The 23182-nt window shown below is 34.8% G+C and overlaps 1 protein-coding gene across 1 annotated transcript in view; it reads right to left on the minus strand.

Annotated features, from left to right (window-relative positions):
- Positions 1-3976: 3976 nt before the first annotated feature.
- Positions 3977-23182, minus strand: part of LOC111088262 — a gene marked incomplete at its 3' end in the record, with an annotated part of 34046 nt that continues 14840 nt past the window's right edge. Inside the window, exon 2 of the mRNA XM_022397848.1 lies at positions 3977-4157. Coding sequence (XP_022253556.1) covers positions 3977-4157 — 181 coding nt within the window. The remainder of the gene's footprint in view (positions 4158-23182) is intronic.

A 23182-nucleotide genomic window follows, 5' to 3' on the forward strand; every position in this document is an offset into this window, starting at 1 on the left:
ATTTTGGTGTGATATAAAGCTGTTATTGACTCATTTTTTAAGTAAAAAAAGTGGACACGTGCCCTAAATAAGCTTTATATATATATATATATATATATGAGGCCCAAATGTAATGAAACTTTGTTAGGAACTTTCTTGAGCTTATGATGTTGAAAAATCGTGCGAAGTTTCATCCAAATCGAACTTAAACTGTGGGAGGAGTATTGTGGACAGACAGACATTAGCCTCCTAAATGTATAGATAAATTTAAATAATTCTTGGGAAAATATGTAGATTCCGTATTCCAGACACACGTAAGAAATAAAACTAAATAAAACATATGAAGGTAACGAATTATGACATACGAAACCATGTCACACATTTCATTTCAGCCTTAGAAATGGATGTTTTACTGTATTTTGTTCCATTTTCATCAAGACAGTTTCAAGCACGTCGGATAAAAAATGTTCAACACCAACAATACAATTGGCTATTTGTTGTTAACAGCAAGTCTAAACAAAATGCTGTTTTTGCTCTGCTCAACGCGGGTATCGAAACCTAAATCGTTATAAACCCTCAGACTTATCTCTGAGGCACCAGAAGGACAACAACAATAGAAATATTGTCCAGCACACACACACACACACACATATATATATATATATATACTTCATTATAAGTCATGTTAAAAAATATTAAGCCTAGTGTAGATTTGGTAATTCAGAAGGCTAAATTTATTCCAACTGTAAAAAAAATTAAAAATTTAAAGTATTATGGGCGCTGTTTTTTAGTGAAGAATAGTACTGTAGAGGAATAAATAAAATAAAATAAATATATCACAAACTGACTAAAACGCACAACATACTGGTCCTCACTGATTCAGGTTATGATTTATATAATTTATATCATAAACTGTACACTATTTTCCTATGTTTTACTTCAGTTTCGATGAAATAAGGGCTAGCGGATATGAAGCAATGGTCAGGTTTAACCCTAGACTTACAGGTGGCGTTTTTGAAACATTTTATCTAAACTATTTGTGCCCCTTAACTATTTTACATGAAAAAACAGTGAATTCACTCTTTTTATCTATCTATCATTTCTTCACCCTCAGTGTTGTAACAGACAAAACCAAAAATATTCAATATGACGCAATATGTGGGCCTCACCAGCAATGAATGATATACAAAGATGTTTGTGGCTTAGGGGTTAAACGAGTTTCTGGATTCTTTGAAAATACAACATGTTGCAAAACAGGTCCTAGAGTGAGGAGAAGCATTACGACAGACTACATGTATGTTTGAGGATATTATTTTTAACAGGCCCATTATAGGACTACGTACGTACAAACGACTTTTTTTTTTCTTTTGCATATTTGACATCTATTAACCACTAATGATAAGGCCTCTTCATAACACAGGAAAGACAAGTTCAACATGGTAGTTACGAGGGAAGACAAATTGAATACATTAGCTAGGTAAGTGCGGAGACGTGAAATGATTTCCTCAACTATCATTCGTCAAATCCTGATTACAATTCAGTAAACCTTTTAACTACATTCCCTAGGCATATAGAGGCATTCGCTTATTGTTTGCTGAAACGGATAAAATAAAAAGTCAACAACATGTGACATTCGGTTATTCTTGGTTAACCAACAACATCAACATATAATGCACTGTTACACTTGGTTAACAATCAATCACACACAGAAATATTCATTAACAGTCGACACCTTGTACGTGGTTATTCTTGGTTAACAGTAACATCTGGTACGTTGTTATTCTTGGTTAACAATAACACCTTGTACGTAGTTATTCTTGGTTAACAATAACATCTGGTACGTAGTTATTCTCGGTTAACAATAACATCTGGTACGTAGTTATTCTCGGTTAACAATAACATCTGGTACATTCTTACTATATGCGGTAAATGGTTATTCTTGATGACATTGTTCATTACGAGCCAATAAAATCTGATGCCTGGTTATTCCTAGTCAACAATGGCATATGGCTACTTTTGGTTAAATGACAATAACAGCACATGATCCTGGTTAATGCTTAACGACATCTGATGCATGGTTAGTTTTGGTTGGGGTTTTTTTCAGTAGTGTTTGTTTTGCTTGAACATCATTTAGAAAACTAAATAAATCCAGTAACTTAACATAGATCATACACCAGATCTGACGGTCAGAGTTCAAGGAGGAGTAAGTAAAACTAATATATAATAAAAACGTCGAACATTCTAGAAAAACATTTTTTTTAAAAGTAGACGCAACGAATTGTACTAACTACCGAACATGTTATTGATAAACTACAAACTTTATTGTGCTCTCTTGTAACTCTATTCAATATTGAAATATGTGGCGCCAATAACATTCCTCGTCATTAAATTCCCCATTCTTTAACTTGCGGATAAAATCACAAAATAAAATAGTTTCCTGGTAATTGTGAGTTCAAGTCCTTTTTTTCTACATATAGACAGACAACAATTAAGTCTCACAAACGTCTCTCACTGACAATAGAAACCTCATCTGATCTACTTAAGTGTGATTGGCTGACACCATTGTTCGCAATTAAGCACAACTATTACAGGTGTTAGTTTTAGTTTTGATTTTTTTTTGATAGCATTTGTTTGACAGGATCCTTTCTGTTTCCAAATCTTAATTTATATTTCTGAAATCAGCATTAAAAACTACATTCAATATATAAGTTTAATATATATATATTCTTTTCTATTTGAACGCGGTGCATGAAACAGAGATGATCCTGTTTGACTTTCATTGTCACACTTACTGACAACAGTTTCGTATGACGCGCTCAGAAACGTTACTTTCCCTAACAGCTTGCTAGCTGTAGCCAACGTTCTCTCAAGCCTACTTTATCGACGACGTAGTTGTGTGAGCTTCCAAACCAGTTTCAACAACTGCACAATACTAGTTTTAATGTCAAGAGTAGAAAGAAAGAAAAAAAACAACAGTAAAAAATAATTTCTTTGCTTTAAGTAATACGTAATCCGAGTCAATTTCTTCGTTTACACAAGTTTCAGATCAAACAAAACTGACGAAACAGCACGCGTAACTTATATGTACCGTCTACTCTTTTGCCGTTATAATGATATTTTTTCTCTCGCGAGTGAAAAAGTTCGAAATACAATATATGATGTCGTACATATTCTTTTTATTTACACATGTACTTAATGAGACAAAGATGAAGCACGTGCAGGAGTGCTACTTAAGGTTGGGCAGGGGTGGGGTGGGGACCAGTAGCCCCAATGCGCTAATAATTTTATTTTTTGGGGGGGGGGGACGATAAACAAGTAACTACTGTTGAGAGTATGGCAATGAAACACGTAAAACTATTGGACAATCGTCGTTACACGTGCCAATAGCGATTGGTGGAGCAAAATCTGAAGAAATTAACGAACGTACAAGTATCTTCACATTAGACGTCAAAATTTGCCGCCGAGATGTATAATAGATACCACTGGTGTTTAACTGTTATACGTGATATACGTTGTTTTTTTTTGGTGGGAGGGGGTTAATGAAAGTGTTCCAAAACGCGACATTAATTTCTTGACGACCTAATAGATGTCACTGATGTATTTAAAAAGGATATTCGTGTATAAATACGCGTTGGTGAATATATCTTGAGAACAATATGGGAATTGTTTGTGACCATACACGACCAAATGAAGCGAAATACCTCGGGTATAAAGTGTGTGTGTGTGTAAAGAGAAGTAAAGAGAAAAATGAAACTTATACTAAATGCTATTAGCATTCTATTCAAGGACACGGTCCTGTTTTGTGTCGCAGAATACCATCAGTAGCATTTGTCAGTTTTTTTAATCAACAGGGTAAAGAGGAAGGAAATGTATTTGATCCTCCCAGGTCCTCAACGACCTAAAATCCGGTTCCGAGCATGCGCGTATCTTCACGCTACCATTATCAACGGCAACCTTAGTTTAACGAGACTGAAAATTAAATACACCAATCACATACCTCCATTAATAACGTGTTCGTGTATCCAGCCGTGGTTTTAGTAGAGTCGGCTGCTATTTCCTCGGTGTCCCTTTGTAAAGACGCTCTTACCACCAGAGGGAGCGGAGAGGACAAAATCGTAACAGATACTCGATAAACCTGTCCTGGACGAACGTATTTGGAAGCCAGCACGATATAGCGACTGAAAGATAACAATATAAAACACGTTAGTGTTAGGTCTATTACATTTTTGAACACTACATTATTAATCTAGTCCCTTAGGGATTTTCAAGAATTAGAAGAGTGTATAATAATAGCAGTATTCCAACCACACTATATTTTTCACATCCATTGTCGACGAAGCATTTCGCTCGATCCAGAACTCATCAGGCCAGCTTGGATACAACAAACACAGTGGTCATCGGATCCCTATTTATATAAACCATTTGTTATAACCACTATTATCATTAACTATAATCATGCTTCGCCAGCTTGGGAAAGGCGTTCATACCAAAACAACATATAACTCATGTCCTATGTAAAAAGTTTCATTTTTAGGTAGGTGGCGCTTTGAATAAATCTGGAGCAACCATTGATTGTTCACCATTAAATTAGATATATTTGCATAATTTGTATTGTCATGTGTCAAAAATACGCATCTGGACCTGCAAATCAAACTCAAATACCAGAAAATATGCTCGCCCTTTCAGCCATAGGGGCGTTATAAAGTAATGGCCAATCCCACTGTTCGTTGGTAATGAGTAGCCTAAGATTGGCGGGTTGTTAGTGTTGACTAGCTGCCTTTCATCTAGTCTACCACTTCCAAATTAAGAACGGTTAGCTCAAGTAGCCTTCGGGTAGCTTTGTGAGAAATTCAAGAAACAAACCAAAAAAATACCAATAACAGTACAGAAAACACTGACTGGGACAGAGGTTACCGAATGTTTCAGGTACAAGCTGCGTGTTCGCGGGATCAGCTTTTTTTAGGTTAATCGGTGACCTGAAAGATTCACTGGAATCACAAAATTATCAAACTCGATCAAGTTATTCTAATAGATAAGGAAATTGCGAGGAACTTCAACAAATATTAAACTGAATTATACTTTATTTTATTACGTAATAGACTAGGCTCGATTTGATTTGTCAAAGCACACATTCTTGACAATTCGACATCCAAGATCGAAGCCTGCATAAATATTCATATTATTACATTCACTAGCCACAAGCTCTCTTCTGCTAGAGCATGCGCAACGACAACCAAATGACAGAAATTGAAATCCCCGAAAGCGAAGATAATCATACATTTTTGGCCCAAATTGCGTAAATTAACCAATTTCTGTATACTATAAACTCAAGGAAGCTGTATCTATTGGTTTTCTAGCTATAATCTTTTACTTTTCTGCTGTTATATTGCAAGTTGCGATTGATATCACTTCACAACTGCAACCACACATTAAAACTAAAAAAGAGGGCACTAGGGTAAATCGCAACATATATACAGATTTTATAACTAAAACAGTTGTGTAAGTTAGGCTGAGGATTCAGTTCTAACTTCTAGAGGATGAAAGGTTCGCTCTTTCTGACGTCAAAGCCACGAACCCTCGAGAAATAACTAATATACTCTTGAACTTTATAAATGTTTTTATGATTTTTATATATTTCACTTGCTTGAATATGTCTCATCACAGATATCAGTGACGAAGTTGAAATGTGTATACTAATAAACTGATTTTTTTTACATGAAAATCTTATAATTGGAGTCCCCAGTTGGGCAGCGGTGTGTTTTAGGGACTTCCGACGCTAAATTCCAGGGTTCCATTCACCGTGAACACAGCAATAGCCCAATGTGGCTTTGCTCTAAAAAAAACAAACTTATAACTCGAGTATTACTTAAGCAGTTACAACTCAAACAAATATATATATTTGTAAGTTTTGTTCTTGCATCGTATTCAATTTTGAAATGTTTCCCATGATGAAACCCTGAACGAAAACTTTGTATAACACTTTAACATAATAATTTACACACCTCTAACGATTTGAACTGAACAACTCAACTGCTGCCATCTTTGATAACACTATAACTAGAAATGTCTCTTCTAGTGTACCATTAAATGGTTAATGATAAATATATATATATTTTTTTCTCCTTGTTACAGTTGCACTCGGTGTAGGCCTTGTTCTCGCATAATTAGGGATAATATATTCAAGAATTTCCATGTTTATTTTGTTTTGCGCCAAAGCGGCACAGCGACAAGTCTGCGGACTTATAATGCCAAAAACCGAGTTTCGATACCTGTGGTGGGCACAGCAGAAATAGTTTGTGCTTAACTACAAACAAACTAAAAATTTTGAGTTCTCTTGAGAAGAGTTGGAAATTGTTTATTGTAAAATGCCACGAATTCTGATGGCCATGAAACACGATACAGTAACACCAATAAACCGTCGACGAAGACTCCTTTAAAACCCAATTTTTATACAATCGCAAGCAACTCACGCGCAGCGATGCACACACGCATTTCAACCTGACAAATAGAAATGAAGAGATAATAAGACTGAACAGGATACTTCTAGTAAAAACGAGTGTAAACCGGTTTTCGAAGAGTTTACAAATCGGAGAACGTGTTACACGTGAAAAATCTAACTATCAAATGCTCTCAATCGTCCGTAATGTATTTCATTCTTAACACCGAGAGGAAACTTTTAGACATTATATGTTTCCAGAATCATTATTTGCATTCGCTTCGTTTTAAAAATTAATCTAATTAATCTATGATTAGGGCGCTTGACTCGCAATCTGTGGGTTGCGGATTCGAATCCCCGTCCCACCAAACATGATCGCCCATTTTAGCCGTGGGGGCATTATAACGTGATGGTCAATCCCACTATTCGTTGGTAAAAAAGAGGAGCTCAAGAGTTGACGGTGGGTGGTGGTGATGACTAGCTGCCTTCCCTCTAGTCTTTCACTGCTATGGACGACTAGCGCAGATAGCCCTCGTGTAACTTTGCGCGAAATTCAAAACAAACAAACTATGAGACCTGGGGCGTGATCAAATACATCAGTCGGAAGGTTTTGACCTCCCGAGTCAGAAATAGTAATTAATCTCAAATCGGTCAAAACTATGAGCTAAAAGTTTGTGCTTGAAAAAAAAACAAAAAACTCAGAGCAGTTCTATGAGCCTCTCTGCCGTGGCTAACAAGACTAAGGCCAGTGTTAAATAGGGATGGACGCGCCTACCCACTGCTTTGAAGGAAACGCCCTGTTTTTATACTTTAACCCTGCGCTGTTATCTGTCTTAAACAGTAGTTTTTGGAAGGTTTGAATTTTGTTAGTTTATCATTATGTTGTAACATTATGAGATTAATTTACTCTAATCCTGCCTAAAAGAATTTCAAGTGCCGCGTCTATTGAGGATTCCCTTTTAGTGTTTCTATGTGTTTGTTATTATTATTTCCATTACATATACGGCTTGTACGCCGTTCCAGGGTCATTCCGGTTTAATGCTCCACGTGACATTTGGGAAAATAATTAATCATTAAATAGCATATTTGAAAGGTTTTTTAATTTCATCACACTATCAATACTGTCACTGAGAAATAAAAACTTACTGGCACGTATTTTCGTATGTTTAGGCTTAACCAACATGTCTACCCTGACCACGTCCTGTTTGTTTGTTACGGATTTCGCGCAAAGCTACAAGAAGGCTATCTGCGCTAGCCGTCCCTAATTTAGCAGTGTAAGACTAGAGGTAGTCATCACCACCCACCGCCAACTCTTGGGCTACTCTTTTTACCAACGAATAGTGGGATTGACCGTCACATTATAACGCCCCCACGGCTGAAAGGGCGAGCATGTTTGGTGTGACGGGGATTCGAACCCACAGATTGCGAGTCGAGCACCCTAACCACCTGGCCATGCCGGGCCCCACGTCCTGCATTTTATATTATCTAAATATCAAAGTTTTTCGATTGGAAGAGAAACAAACAAGCAAACTAAATTAATATTAATGCAAACTACAAGTAAAAAAGAAAACGAAATAATATCTTAAAAACTAGTTTTATAAGCTGACATTGTTGTACTGACGTTAAAACTTGTATGTATTGAACGTGATTTGGGTAATGATTGATTTCCCCATCTCCGAGCTGAGGGATGTTATCAGAACCAGTTACAGATAATTCAAGGTAGCTGTAATCTGTAAAAGATTCAACATATTTTAACCCTACAGAAGTACAGCTGGGGGTTCACATGGACCTCCCCCTCCCCAATCGGATTTTCGTACATATTTTTCTAATGAATTTGTGAATTTGTTTATTACTGGGTACCTAATACATAATATACGAGTCACTTCAATGTTACAATTATTCCCACTGACTATTGCTGTATTTTACATCAAAAAAGAGCGATTTTACGCTGGTCATTGGAAGAGATAAAAACACATTCTTACTCATTGTGCCCCCCCCCCCCCCACAGTGGCACAGCTGTATGTCTGCGGACTTACAACACTATAATCCGGGTTTCGATACTCGTGGTGGGCAGAGCACAGATAGCACGTTGTGTAGCTTTGTGCTTAAGCACATTTCATATTATTGTTAATTCGTAAACTGTTGATACGTTAATATCTGTTTAACACATTTCATATCATTGTTCATTCGTAGATTGTTGATACGTGTGTAATATCTGTTTAACACATTTCATATTATTGTTCATTCGTAGATTGTTGATACGTGTTTAATATCTGTTTAATACATTTCATATTATTGTTAATTCGTAAACTGTTGATACGTGTTTAATATCTGTTTAACACATTTCATATTATTGTTAATTCGTAGACTGTTGATACGTGTTTAATATCTGTTTAACACATTTCATATTATTGTTAATTCGTAAACTGTTGATAAGTTCTTAATATCCCTGTTCATTTGTTTAACTTATTTAATGTTGTTCAACTTACATTAGTTGTAGGTATAGGTTAGGGTTAGTGGTTATATTTGTGCCTGGAATAACAACCAAATTCTTTTTATTCCCTACCATATCGGTGGATACTATTTATTCCCTCATATTGAGTAGTTGGTTGTTTGAAATTGTTCATTCGTAGATTGTTGATACGTGTTTAATATCTGTTTAAACTATGAAATGTATTAAACAGATATTAAACACGTATCAACAATCTACGAATGAACATTCTTACTATAACAGACGTAGCGTGTATGTCAGTATCTATGTATGTAACCAAAACTCTAATGAATAACACCACAAACAAAAATCCATAAAAAAACTTTCACGCTTTGAGTATTCAAGATTCAGACAATTAGAAAAATAAACTTGGTATGTGCAACAACCATTTCTTCATAATAGAACACAATTTTAAATAAAAGTACTCTCCTCACAACAAGAAAACGACTTTTACTAGGACTGTATGTGAGGGTTTGATTACATTTTTAGTGATGTAGTATTGAGAAATTAGAGTTCTTAAAAAACTATTATTTTTTCAATAAAGGATAGCACTTTTAATATATAGAAACATTACAGTTTATATCAGTAAAATTTATGAAAAGTTTGAATTATTTTGATGCAATGAGTTATGTTTGACTAAAGAGCACAATCCAAAAACTTTTCCCCTGCAGTACTTCCCACAAAAAAACAACAACCCTATTTTAGAAAATGTTAACTTTTTTCTAAATTTTTTTCAATGAGGCATGAATATTAGAATTAGCTATTACTAGCACAAACAGTGTGCGTGTAAATATTAAATGTGCTAAAGAGAGATATTAAACATGCATCAACAATCAAAGAATGAACAATAACATTAAATGTGCTAATCAGATGAACAGATATAAAGCACGTATCAACACTCAAAGAATGAATAATAATAATATTAAATGTGCTAATAAGATGCTACATATATTAAGCACATATCAACGCTCATAGAATGAACAATAATATTAAATGCGTTAATGATAGCGTTGATATGTGCTTAATATCTCTGTGCAGCATAGAATGAACAATAATATTAAATGTGTTAATGATATGCACAGAGATATTAAGCACATATCAACGCGCATAGAATGAACAATAATATTAAATGTGTTAATGATATGCACAGAGATATTAAGCACAGATGAACAGTCAACGAACGAACAATCATGTTCCATTTAGATGTTTTGTCGTGATGCTGTTTGAAAGACACGTGGTCTAGGACGAATTTCACACCACAGTGCTCATGGTAATCAACCATTGTTACGTCATTAATCAGTTCAGACTTTATAATCTGAGAATCAGCATGCTTCCTTTCGCAGGAACATTTACACCAATCTTGTGTTACCTTTAGAGACACACAAACTGTGTAAAAGCACATTAATTAACACACAAAAACCGAAACTGAACAGGAACAACGCTAATAGGGATGCCGAACAAGGCTTAGGTTTAATACTAAGCGAATGCTATTTGTCCAATCCAGTAAAACACCGAATATCAGAGTTTGTACGTAAATTAATTAATGATATTTTAATAATGAAAAGACCTCGAATTCAAGTGTCACATAAAAAATTGTGTCGTTGTTGGCACGGTGTCACCACTTGGCGTCTCTCCTCGACGTGCATCTATTAACTGAGTTCTTCAACTAGCGGTTTCCACTCTCCCACAAATTGAATTTACCAGGCCCTCGTATTCAAGTGTCACATAAAAAATTGTGTCGTTGTTGGCACGGTGTCACCACTTGGCGTCTCTCCTCGACGTACATCTATTAACTAAGTTCTTCAACTAGCGGTTTCCACTCTCCTCACAAATTGAATTTATCAGGCCCTCGTATTCAAATGAGTTAAAACAATGGCGTATATTAAATCACAAGATACTGTTTACAACAGTGCATTTTTTAATTGAAAACTTTAACTGCGCTTCAATCAAAAACGTCATTTGTCCATGGTTATAAACTAATGACGTCACGTTTAACATAAGGCGTAACGCTTCTGCAGTTTAAGACTGAACTATGATGTGAAAAAGCGGTAGTTAATTAGTTCGTTCACCTTATTTCGCGTGCTCGACTAGTTCTAGTTGTTATTTTTTAATTTTCCTCGACTAAGTGGTTACCTGACGTGGCTTGACAACCTATTACACCTCGTTACGAACACGTCTTAAAAAGTTTATTCTTAGACCGAACTGTGTCAAACCTATCTAGAATCGAGGGGATTGTTTGTGTGTTATGAGTGTAATCTATGGCTCTGCTCCCTCTCAACTAATTCCCCGGTGTGCCTGTGGACTGTTTGTCGGTCCGTTTTCACACAGATGGTGAGGTCTTGTAGTAACGTTCGCATCTTCTTCTTCCTGTGGTGGTCAGAAGAAGCGCTACAAGTACAGCCTTAAAGTTGCCCTAAAGGACTTCAACATCGATCCTAACACCTGGGAAACTCTTGCCCAAAACCACCCAGCCTGGAGGAGTGCCGTAACAAAGGGAGCAGCCACGTATGAACAATCCTCACAGCCCAGAACAGGCGTGCAGCACGTAAAGCAATAGGAAGCAACCATCAGAACCCATAAGCCCCCCTGTTATCTTGCCCTCATTGCGCCAGACATTTTCAAGCCAGGATCGGGCTAATCAGTCACCTCCGAACACACTAAATCAATGGATGATCATTAAGATGGGTCACCTCCGAACACACTAAATCAATGGATGACGATGAAGATGGGTCACCTCCGAACACACTATATCAATGGATGATCATTAAGATGGGTCACCTCCGAACACACTAAATCAATGGATGATGATGAAGATGGGTTACCTCCGAACACACTAAATCAATGGATGATGATGAAGATGGGTTACCTCCGAACATACTAAATCAATGGATGATGATGAAGATGGTCCTCTTCAATCATGAAGGATGAACAGCATGAATTTCTCTCCAAGCTACACTAGGGCTATCTGCGCTTGTCGTCCTTAATTTAGCAGCGAAAGACTAGAGGGAAGGCAGTTAGTTATCATCCCCCACCGCCATCTCTTGGGCCACTCTTTTACTAACGAATAGTGGGATTGACCGTCACATTATAACGCCCTCTAACCACCTGGTTGAGGGGAACAAAATCTTGTATAACACCAAATTTTAAAATTTCTCGGTCATAAACAGCTGCTACCCTGTGTTTTTTAACACTTGTGATATGTAGGAAACGCTTGCCCACCCATCCTCGGGATTTAGGTCTCGTTGACGAGCTGGGATGGTCAAGTACTAAGTAGACCTCTTCCTGAACTGTTGTTGTTTGATGTTCGATGCTTGTGGTGTTAAGTAAGCTGGTTTGGATGTCTATCGGTTTCTGTTCGCTATTTTCCTTTTCAGGGTTACGTACATTTTATGTTGTAAGGTTATGTATCTTTATAAAATTATGTTTGATGTGTATTTGTGGTGATATGAATCGTTGTATAATGTGTAGTAGTATCGGTGTTAGGTGTTTTAATGATCAATGTAATACTGTCGTCTTGGTTTTGGTTTCTGTATCGTGCCAGGAACTTGTAGAATATGCTTTTGGCTGTTTCTGTTATTTTTGCTTATTGTTTCGTTTTGTCGTGTTTGAGCGTTGGTGGGCTGTGTGTTCTTCTTTGTTTTGATATGTTTTCAATTTGGGTGTGTGTGTGTGTGTTTTTTTACTGTCTGTGCGAATGTATGTTTAGTATGATTCGAACTCGGACCTCCAACTTCGAATTCCAGTTATAACAAATGACCAACCCGTGCCCTATTTCGTAAGTAAACGGTCTGAAGCATAATTTTAATAATAGCATTAAGAAGTCTAAACACGTAGAACAGTTTTTTCTGGGGATTTATTGAATATTTATTTTGTCGGTTTTCCAACAAGCGATTTCTGTAAGTTCAATCATCATTAACCCAAACTTGTAATAATAACGTAGTACCTGAATTATTCTTCGTGTTTTAACATACGGAAGTATTTGAAATATTTTCCATTGGTTTATCGATCATACTCTTACTGGTTTCAAATCACTAATTGGGTCGTTCTTTTACACCTACAAAGAGTTTCATATAATCCGGTTCTTTATTATGCGGATAATCAACAATGCAACTCATGATTCAATCATTTTTAAAATAAAATTTGTAGAGTATGAAATCCCACTAAGTCCAAAGGTTTTTAGGAATACATATTCCTAGTTTTGGTGAAAGGTAGAACGTACATTAATGACAAGTGAATCTAAAAAAACAATCAAATGCATTATACACAATATAGTTTGTGTGAAAATCAAATGCATTATACACAATATAGTTTGTGTGAATATTAAATGCATTATACACAGTATAGTTTGTGTGCTAATCAAATGCATTATACACAATATAGTTTGTGTGAAAATCAAATGCATTATACACAATATAGTTTGTGTGCTAATCAAATGCATTATACACAATATAGTTTGTGTGAAAATCAAATGTATTATACACAATATAGTTTGTGTGAAAATCAAATGCATTATACACAATATAGTTTGTGTGAATATTAAATGCATTATACACAGTATAGTTTGTGTGCTAATCAAATGCATTATACACAATATAGTTTGTGTGAAAATCAAATGCATTATACACAATATAGTTTGTGTGAAAAACAAATGTATTATACACAATATAGTTTGTGTGAAACTGTTTGGATAAAGTTTTTCCATTTTTGAATGCCAACTTTTACGAATCTGTTTGAATGAGACTTTGAAAAGGTAAAATTTTAGCACGCGTTAAGGTGCTGCTTCTTCTAGGAGGATGTGGGGTCAGGTTATGCAATGGTGCAATCTGGTGCACTTCATAGATTAAAGTAATGTTAAAGTTGACCTTGAATCAACTAATCAACTGACCACGATGTCTTATAGAAATCTGAAAATTTGACCGAAACGCGTTTATTTATTGTTCTTTACTAAGTAAGGCAAGTGAGCGTGCGAGTTGTAACACCTCTAAATTCAATATCTGAGCCAGCCACGTCCTTCACAGGATATGTCTTACAAATCCTAACTTGTAATACTTGTTTTAACCAAGTTTTTATTTGAAGCACATACCCGTGGTGAGGAGAGCACAGATAGCCCATTATGTAGTTTTGTGCTTGATTACAAGCAGACAAACAAACATATATCTATATTTATATTCCGCCATCACGCTGATCGGTGATTTGCTGGTTCTTTTGGTTTGTTTGTTGTTAAACGCAAAACTTCATAATGGGCTATCTTTGCTGTGCCCGACGCGAGTATCGAAACACGATGTTTAACATTATAAGCCCAGAGAAGTAGTTCTTTATTTTTTTTTTTTTTTTTTTAGTCACAATTTTTTTTTTTACGCTCTCTCAACCGCGGGATATCAAACTTCGTATTTTATCGTTGTAAGTATATAAACTTACCACTGACCTAGCGGGGACCGGTTCTATTGGAGTAACAGGATAAATATTACACGAATCGAGAACGTAAAAATTACGACTTCTAAAAACAGATTTCTCGGTATTTAATTTTCCCCTTAAATTACATAATTATTTGTAAATTGTTTACTAGCAGACACACGCTGCGTGATTTTGTGTATTTTATGTTTTAATCTGCATCAACGCTTGGAGTAAAGAACTGATCAAAACAACAGAGTAAAAATTACAAAATATCTAGCAAGTTGGAGCCTAAGTTAAAGTTTAAAAAAGACGATGGGGTCAATAATTAACCTCTATTCAAAGCAAGCTGCCGTCATAGGTCAAAACCAGTAACGAATAAAGATAACTTGATATACAGTTCGTACTTATGGCGGTTACAAGGAACTGATTTATCAGTTGGGTACAATCGTTGTTAGCAATATTTTCGGTTAACTAACGGAAGCTCACACTGCACAACTCAATATCCCAAGTCTCATCCAGTAACATTTTTTTGGACTTGTACTTGCTTGAAGCTGTGTCATGGATATTCTGGAGTGGGATTCATACTCATTCCAAAATGATGGTACAAAAAACTTGTATAAGTTTCAGTTTCAATATGTGTATTTGAAATGATCGTTTACGTAGGCACTCTAAGGATTGTGGGATACCACATTAGGAATGTGGTCTTATTTAAGTGTAACTTATGAATATACAGTTTCAATATAAATCATTTAAACAAGGACCAAGAATAACTAAAGCGTCCGACATTAATGGATATTATAATGTTTTATATTTATAAACGAGGAACTTATAATAACATTAACAGATCATTTAAAAAAAAATGTTTGAAATAAAGATTACAAGTTTATCTGGATTAAGGACCGAAAAATCGTAGTGACAAAATCGGAAAAGACAATAATTAAAATTGAAGAAGATGCGAGTAAATTGTAAAATACTTTTGAAATCATTATATATATATATATATATACAAATAATCAATAATACTTAATAAAAATGGTATTCTTGTTCAAGCAATTGATGTATTACAAGTGAATATATGTAACTTAAGAAAAAATTTGATTTTTCTTTTATACTTACGATTAACTTCAGAGAGAAAGTACATATTATAGTCTGCACAAAAATGTGTACAAAGAATGAGGACCTGAATTTGTTTGTTATATAAGGATATAAAAATTCTACAAAGATTATTATAAGTATGGAAGTATAGTAGTTTTTATAAGTAATGAAGTTTATATAGTAAGTATGCATCGTACAACAAAAATGTTTAATATTGTAATAGTTTACAAATCGCGTAAATGTAGAATAAAAACTTATAGCACACAAATTAAAACTTTTGTAACTGAGAATAAAATTTAAAATGTGTATGTTGTAGGAAATAATGTAAATTCTGGAAATAATGATGTAAAATAATACATAAATAATTTAACTGCTTTTAGGTTTTATTCTCGTATACATTATGTTTCTATAAAACACTCAAATTGTGTTCAACATAAATAAGTTATAAAAACTAATATTACACGTAAATTTAATACAACGTTAAAAATTAACCTAAAATACTAGCGGGTGTAAAAATTATGATACATTATTACCAAAAATAATTTATAAAAAAATTCATACAACAATAAATCAAGCTGATTTGAATTTTATAAAAAATGCATATGATAATATTAGATAATATAATTATCTACAATATTAGATAACATAATTATCTACAATATTAGATAATATAATTACCTACAATATTAGATAATATAACTATCTACAATATTAGATAATATAATTATCTACAATATTAGATAATATAATTACCAACAATATTAGATAATATAACTATCTACAATATTAGATAATATAATTATCTACAATATTAGATAATATAATTACCTACAATATTAGATAATATAACTATCTACAATATTAGATAATATAATTACCTACAATATTAGATAATATAATTACCTACAATATTAGATAATATAACTATCTACAATATTAGATAATATAATTATCTACAATATTAGATAATATTTTTACATTATCTACGAAATATGCATAAATAAATAAAGTCAAAAATTAAACCATTAATGACAAATGAATTAGCACAATCTATTCAACGTAGAAATCAAATACATAGAAAAGACCAAACCACATTGAAGTAGTTTAGAAATTAACTAAGTAGTCTTAAAAAATATACAACGATAAATTACCAAGCAAAAAAAAAAAATACTTGACAGTAAAATTAATTAAAGAAACAATGGAATGTAATTAATGAAATTACTATAATAAAATTTGAAAAAAATTCATAATATTATATTAATATTAAATGTAAAAACAGCCCTAAATTAAATAATTTTGATACATTTATATAAAGAGTGCAAAGGAGATTGTTGTTGAAATTTGTTAAATCTAGACGTACTAAGTGAAGTACAATATAAAAAATGATAACTAAGTCCAATGTTTAAAACACCAACTGAGGAATACCGAAAAGAGACGTTCATTGGTCTCCTTACACATTTTGATAGCTTTAGCCCGTTTACGTATAAACGAAACCTTGTTATATGTTTGGTCGTCTTCCTGTGAGGATTTGTTTCTGCTATATCCTACTATAGCGGATACTTGATATCCTAGAACTAGGATCCGACCCCTAAGTTAAAACTTACAACTACACTGCAATTAATAGGGACAATAAAAAGTTTTTCGAAAATCATATTTTAATTAGCATGTTAAAATTTTTTCCAATACGTATATTTCCGGTTAGATAACATTAATATCCTTTCATCAGTTGCTTTGAATATAATCTCGAGTTCATTATATAAATAAATAATTTTTTTCTTCTCGTACTCTTGTATTCATACACGTTTTCTTTGGTGCTCGTTGGGCGAATAATTGATACTTTTCCAAGTTATTAGCGCATCAAAATTTCAAGAGTTCTTCACGGGGTTTCCTTGAACTGTTGATTAAAAACTGATGAAGTAAGGAATCAAATAATTAAGTACTATACTTTTAATTTTTGTATAAGCTACAAACTATGACAATATAGCAACAATTGTTATTCAAACATTTAAATAGATTGGTTCAAAAATAATGAAATATCCTAAACTGACCACGATGGCTCTGACTGTACTTGAAGTAAAATGCAGGATATAACAGTATAGAATGTGAAAATAAAATACTTTTATTTCATATACATCAAGAGTGTACGAATGGTATAGTAAACTTACTTGACTAAATTTAACAGTATGATTGGGTGAATGGTGCAGTAAATATACTTGATTAAATTTAACAGTATGATTGGGTGAATGGTGCAGTAAATATACTTGGCTAAATGTAAAAGTATGATTGGGTGAATGGTACAGTAAATTTACTTGACTAAATTTAACAGTATGATTGGGTGAATGGTATAGTAGACTTACTTGACTAAATGTAAAAGTATGATTGGGTGAATGGTGCAGTAAATTTATTTGACTAAATTTAACAGTATGATTGGGTGAATGGTATAATAGACTTACTTGACTAAATTTAACAGTATGATTGGGTGAATGGTATAGTAAATTTACTTGACTAAATTTAATAGTATGATTGGGTGAATGGTATAGTAAATTTACTTGACTAAATTTAACAGTATGATTGGGTGAATGGTATAGTAAATTTACTTGACTAAATTATTTAGTATGATTGGGTGAATGGTGCAGTAAATTTACTTGACTAAATTTAACAGTATGATTTGATGAATGGTATAGTAAATTTACTTTACTAAATTATTTAGTATGATTGGGTGAATGGTGCAGTAAATTTACTTGACTAAATTTAACAGTATGATTGGGTGAATGGTGCAGTAAATTTACTTGACTAAATTTAACAGCATGATTGGGTGAATGGTATAGTAGACTTACTTGACTAAATGTAAAAGTATGATTGGGTGAATAGTGCAGTAAATTTACTTCACTAAATTTAACAGTATGTTTGGGTGAAAGGTATAGTAGACTTACTTGACTAAGTTTAACAGTATGATTGGGTGAATGGTATAGTAAATTTACTTGACTAAATTTAACAGTATGATTGGGTGAATGGTATAGTAAATTTATTTGAATAAATTCTTTAGTATGATTGGGTGAATGGTATAATAAGTTTACTTGACTAAATTTAACAGTATGATCGGGTGAATGATATAGTAAGCTTGATTAAATTTAATAGTATCACTGTATGGTAAGTTTGCTTGATGAAACCAAACAGTATAAGCTCAAGTGAAACTGAAGTGTTACACGTTTACTGGAAATACAACTGAAGTGTTACATGTTTACTAGAAGTAAAACTGAAGTTTAACACGTTTACTGGAAGCACAACTGAAGTGTTACATGTTCACTGGAAGTACAACTGAAGTGTTACATGTTTACTGGAAGTACAACTGAAGTGTTACATGTTTACTGGAAGCACAACTGAAGTGTTACATGTTTACTGGAAGTACAACTGAAGTGTTACACGTTTACTGGAAGTAAAACTGAAGTGTTATGTGTTTACTGGAAGCACAACTGAAGTGTTACATGTTTACTGGAAGTACAACTGAAGTGTTAGACGTTTACTGGAAGTACAACTGAAGTGTTACATGTTTACTAGAAGTACAACTGAAGTGTTACATGTTTACTAGAAGTACAACTGAAGTGCTACATGTTTACTAGAAGTACAACTGAAGTGTTACATGTCTATTGGAAGTACAACTGAAGTGTTACATGTTTACTGGAAGCACAACTGAAGTGTTACATGTTTACTGGAAGCACAACTGAGGTGTTACATGTTTACTGGAAGTACAACGAGTCCTAGTCCTGATAAAGGACAATATGAAGACCTACCAGCGTCTCTATTCATGTTTTATTATTTCCGTTCTGTTGATAACACAGATGGAACACGCGTTATTGTGTTTAATAACCACTACTTTCTACAGATGTGGTTCAGTTTTATACGTGGACGGGAAGCGTAGCAGTAACATATGCTAACAAAGTGAATTCTGGGTATTATGATATTATGTAGTTAGCTGTCCTATTCAGAGGGAAAAAATTTTATGTTACGTCACACGCCAGATTCAACCTGCATACACGGGGGGGGGGGGATAATAGACAAAACTCGTACCAAAGTTTGACATAATGAAGTGCTGAAAAAAAAAATAATCACAAGTTAGGTACAACACGGCATTACATGTCCACCAAAAGTGGGGTTTGACATGTGAACTAATTAACACTAGTGAATGAAGAAGTAAATACATAGATTTTACACGTATGTTTACATCACGCAGTCTGTACACCTACAACATGATGTACATGTACTTGTTGTGTACGTGTACAACATGATGTATGGTACATGTACCTATTTTATAGTTTTAATTATTGTGTACAAGATGATGTATAGTACATGTACTTGTTTCATAGTTTTACTTGTTGTGTTCGGTTACAAGTGATAAATAGTCAATACTAAATGTTCCAGATCGACTCTAGTGTACAAGTTAAAGTCAAATTAAGCAACCAGACGAATGGAATTTTTCAATTGTGTACCGATAAACGTTCCATCCAGTTTACGTGACGTAGGTACTAAGTCGGGAACCAAACTAGAATTTCACGAAACAGCTGTCGCAGATCAGTTGTAATTAAACACAGTCTCTACAGTATCTATCTGATGGTAACTAGTGTTTATATACACTCGGGTCCATGCTCTAAAGTTTAATCCTAGTTAGATAAATTTGTGGAATTATAGCTGGATTTGTTGGGTTTTTTAACCACGGTAATATACGTTACTTTCGAGTTGCTGGGATAATACCTGACGTTTTCCTGCATTAAATAGAATTTTTTATGGTATAAAGTTAAACATCCATAAACGAAATTAAACATTATAAGAATTCGAGAAAAAAAATATCACACAATAGGAAATTATTCATCCAAGTATCATTTTTATTGATTTGTTTGTTTGTTTTGAATTTCGCGCAAAGCTACACGAGGGCTATCTGCGCTAGCCGTCCCTAATTTAGCAGTGTAAGACTAGAGGTAGTCATCACCACCCACCGCCAACTCTTGGGCTACTCTTTTACCAACGAATAGTGGGATTGACCGTCACATTATAACGCCCACACGGCTGAAAGGGCGAGCATGTTTGGTGTGACGGGGATTCGAACCCGCGACCCACAGATTGCGAGTCGAGTGCCCTAACCACCTGACCATGCTGGGCCTTTTTATTGGAAGGAGTATCTCACGGTTTTTGTTTTCAAATATTGTTAATATTCAAGAAGCGAACGTAATAAAATGCAAAAACACCTTTCAAAATTACGATCGTTTCGGATGTGAAATTATCAGCCCTCTATGTATGAATAGATTGTTTGTGTCCTGTGTCATACAACAATCTACTACCGGTGGCTCAGCGGAAAGTCTTAGGGCTTATAACCCTAAAAATCTGGTTTAGATACCTGCTACGGGCAGAGCACAGATAACCAATTGTGCAGCTTCGTGCTTAACAAAAAAACATTACTTCGAACCTGCGAGTAGAAGAGACACTAACAGTTACTCTTTAATTAACCACCAGAGGGCACTTCATGTTTTCAAAGTTTGGCTGTTATCACAGCTGTTAACCCTAAATTTCCCTCTTAATTTTTTCTTAAAATAAGGTCTCTGCAAATGTAATTACCAACTATATTTTAAAGTACTTGCCTGATTCTAAGCTGAGCGAAGTATCACAGAATACACAAACATTACACACAGCTACACTGATTTAGAACAAAAAACAAATAACCTTAAATGTTGGGTTAATTCAGTATAAAGGTCAGTACAATGACCCCAAGAAGGTCCGTCTCTTACAGTTCCAACCAAAAAACTGATCTACCCTTTGAAATAAGTAAACACGGAAGTCGTCAGTTCAAAGCTCGGGCGAGTAGCTAACTTAGTAACGAATGTCTTTTTGTATTAACACAAGACTTTCAAGCTTCTATATCAGTATATTTGTGTAAGCTGCAACGTATGCCGTTGCTATGGTCATGTTAGTTTGTGAAATAGCTATACTTCAACGAGACATATTGTTTAAAAATGGTACCTTTTCTTTTAAAAGCTCTATTTTGTTTGTCTCCTGGTGGGACAGCGGTAAGTTTATCGACTTATAACGCTAAAATCTGGGGTTCGATTTCCCGCGATAGACACGGCAGATAACTCAGTGTGGCTTTGCTCTAAAATAACTAACAATTTTGTACATCTATTGACGACTGGGAAAGATGCTACGTTGGTATTTCTGTTCATAAGGGTTCCGGGACCAGGAATAATAACACTGAATAAACCATTTTCGATACCAGGGACCGGCTAACTGTCTGCCTAAACTGGCGGGATACAACGAAAAACCCTCAAGATTTAAACGTGAATATTCTGTCAGTTTTTGTTGTTACTTGTTTTGTTTGTGAAATCCCACGGATCGGCAAGTTCAGTGTGACTGACCAGTGACTGAAAAACACTGTACTACACCAGGAAAGTTGAGTGTGACTGACCGGTGATTGAGAAACAATGTACTAGACCAGGCAAGGTAATTGTGACTGTCTAGTGGTTAAGAAACACTGTACTAGAACAGGCAAGGTGATTGTGACTGACCAGTGGTTGAGAAACACTGTACAGACCAGACAAGGTAATTGTGACTGACCAGTGGTTGAGAAACACTGTACTAGAACAGGCAAGGTGATTGTGACTGACCAGTGGCTGAGAAACACTGTACTTGACCAGGCAAGGTAATTGTGACTGACCAGTGGTTGAGAAACACTGTACAGACCAGACAAGATAATTGTGACTGACCAGTGGCTGAGAAACACTGTACAGACCAGGCAAGATAATTGTGACTGACCAGTGGTTAAGAAACACTGTACAGACCATACAAGGTAATTGTGACTGACCAGTGGTTAAAAAAACACTGTACAGACCAGGCAAGGTAATTGTGACTAACCAGTGGTTAAGAAACACTGTACTAGACCAGACAAGGTAATTGTGACTGACCAGTGGTTAAGAAACACTGTACAGACCAGACGAGTTAATTGTGACTGACCAGCGGTTAAGAAACACTGTACAGACCAGGCAAGGTAATTGTGACTGACCAGTGGTTAAGAAATGCTGTACTAGACCAGACGAGTTAATTGTGACTGACCAGTGGTTAAGAAACACTGTACAGACCAGGCAAGGTAATTGTGACTGACCAGTGGTTAAGAAACACTGTACTAGACCAGACGAGCTAATTGTGACTGACCAGTGGTTAAGAAACACTGTACAGACCAGATGAGTTAATTGTGACTGACCAGCGGTTAAGAAACACTGTACAGACCAGGCAAGGAAATTTTGTGACTGACCAGTGGTTAAGAAACACTGTACAGACCAGACAAGGTAAGGAGTACAGAACATTGTTTAAAATAACGTTTTTCAGAGAAAAAGAATGCCGAATCTCTCATTGAGATTTCACGTTTTTGTAATTTTGAAAAAGTATGTTTTTTGTACTTTTGCGTTGTGTTTATAATTGACCTTGACTGTCATTAGAATCCTGAAATAAATTTATTTAGCGAAAATTTTCTGTTTTATTAATAGTGTCCATTTCTGTGATCGACTGGTCACATCCAAGGTCAGGGAAAAAATTTTAGTTGCCCACCCATGCAACAGGCTATCTATGCTGTACACACCAAGGGTATCGAAACCCGGTTTTCAGCGCTATAAGCCTTTGTACTTACCGCTGAGCCACTAGAGGGCTTCTTTCATATTCCACCCTATGTGTTCGAATGTTTCCCAAGTTTACACTATCGTTAGTTCACGTGCTGTAGCTGAATAGTTCTTTACTTCCGTGCCGGTTTC

This window comes from Limulus polyphemus, unplaced genomic scaffold (genome assembly GCF_000517525.1).
Source record: "Limulus polyphemus unplaced genomic scaffold, Limulus_polyphemus-2.1.2 Scaffold3438, whole genome shotgun sequence".
NCBI lineage: Eukaryota > Metazoa > Arthropoda > Merostomata > Xiphosura > Limulidae > Limulus > Limulus polyphemus.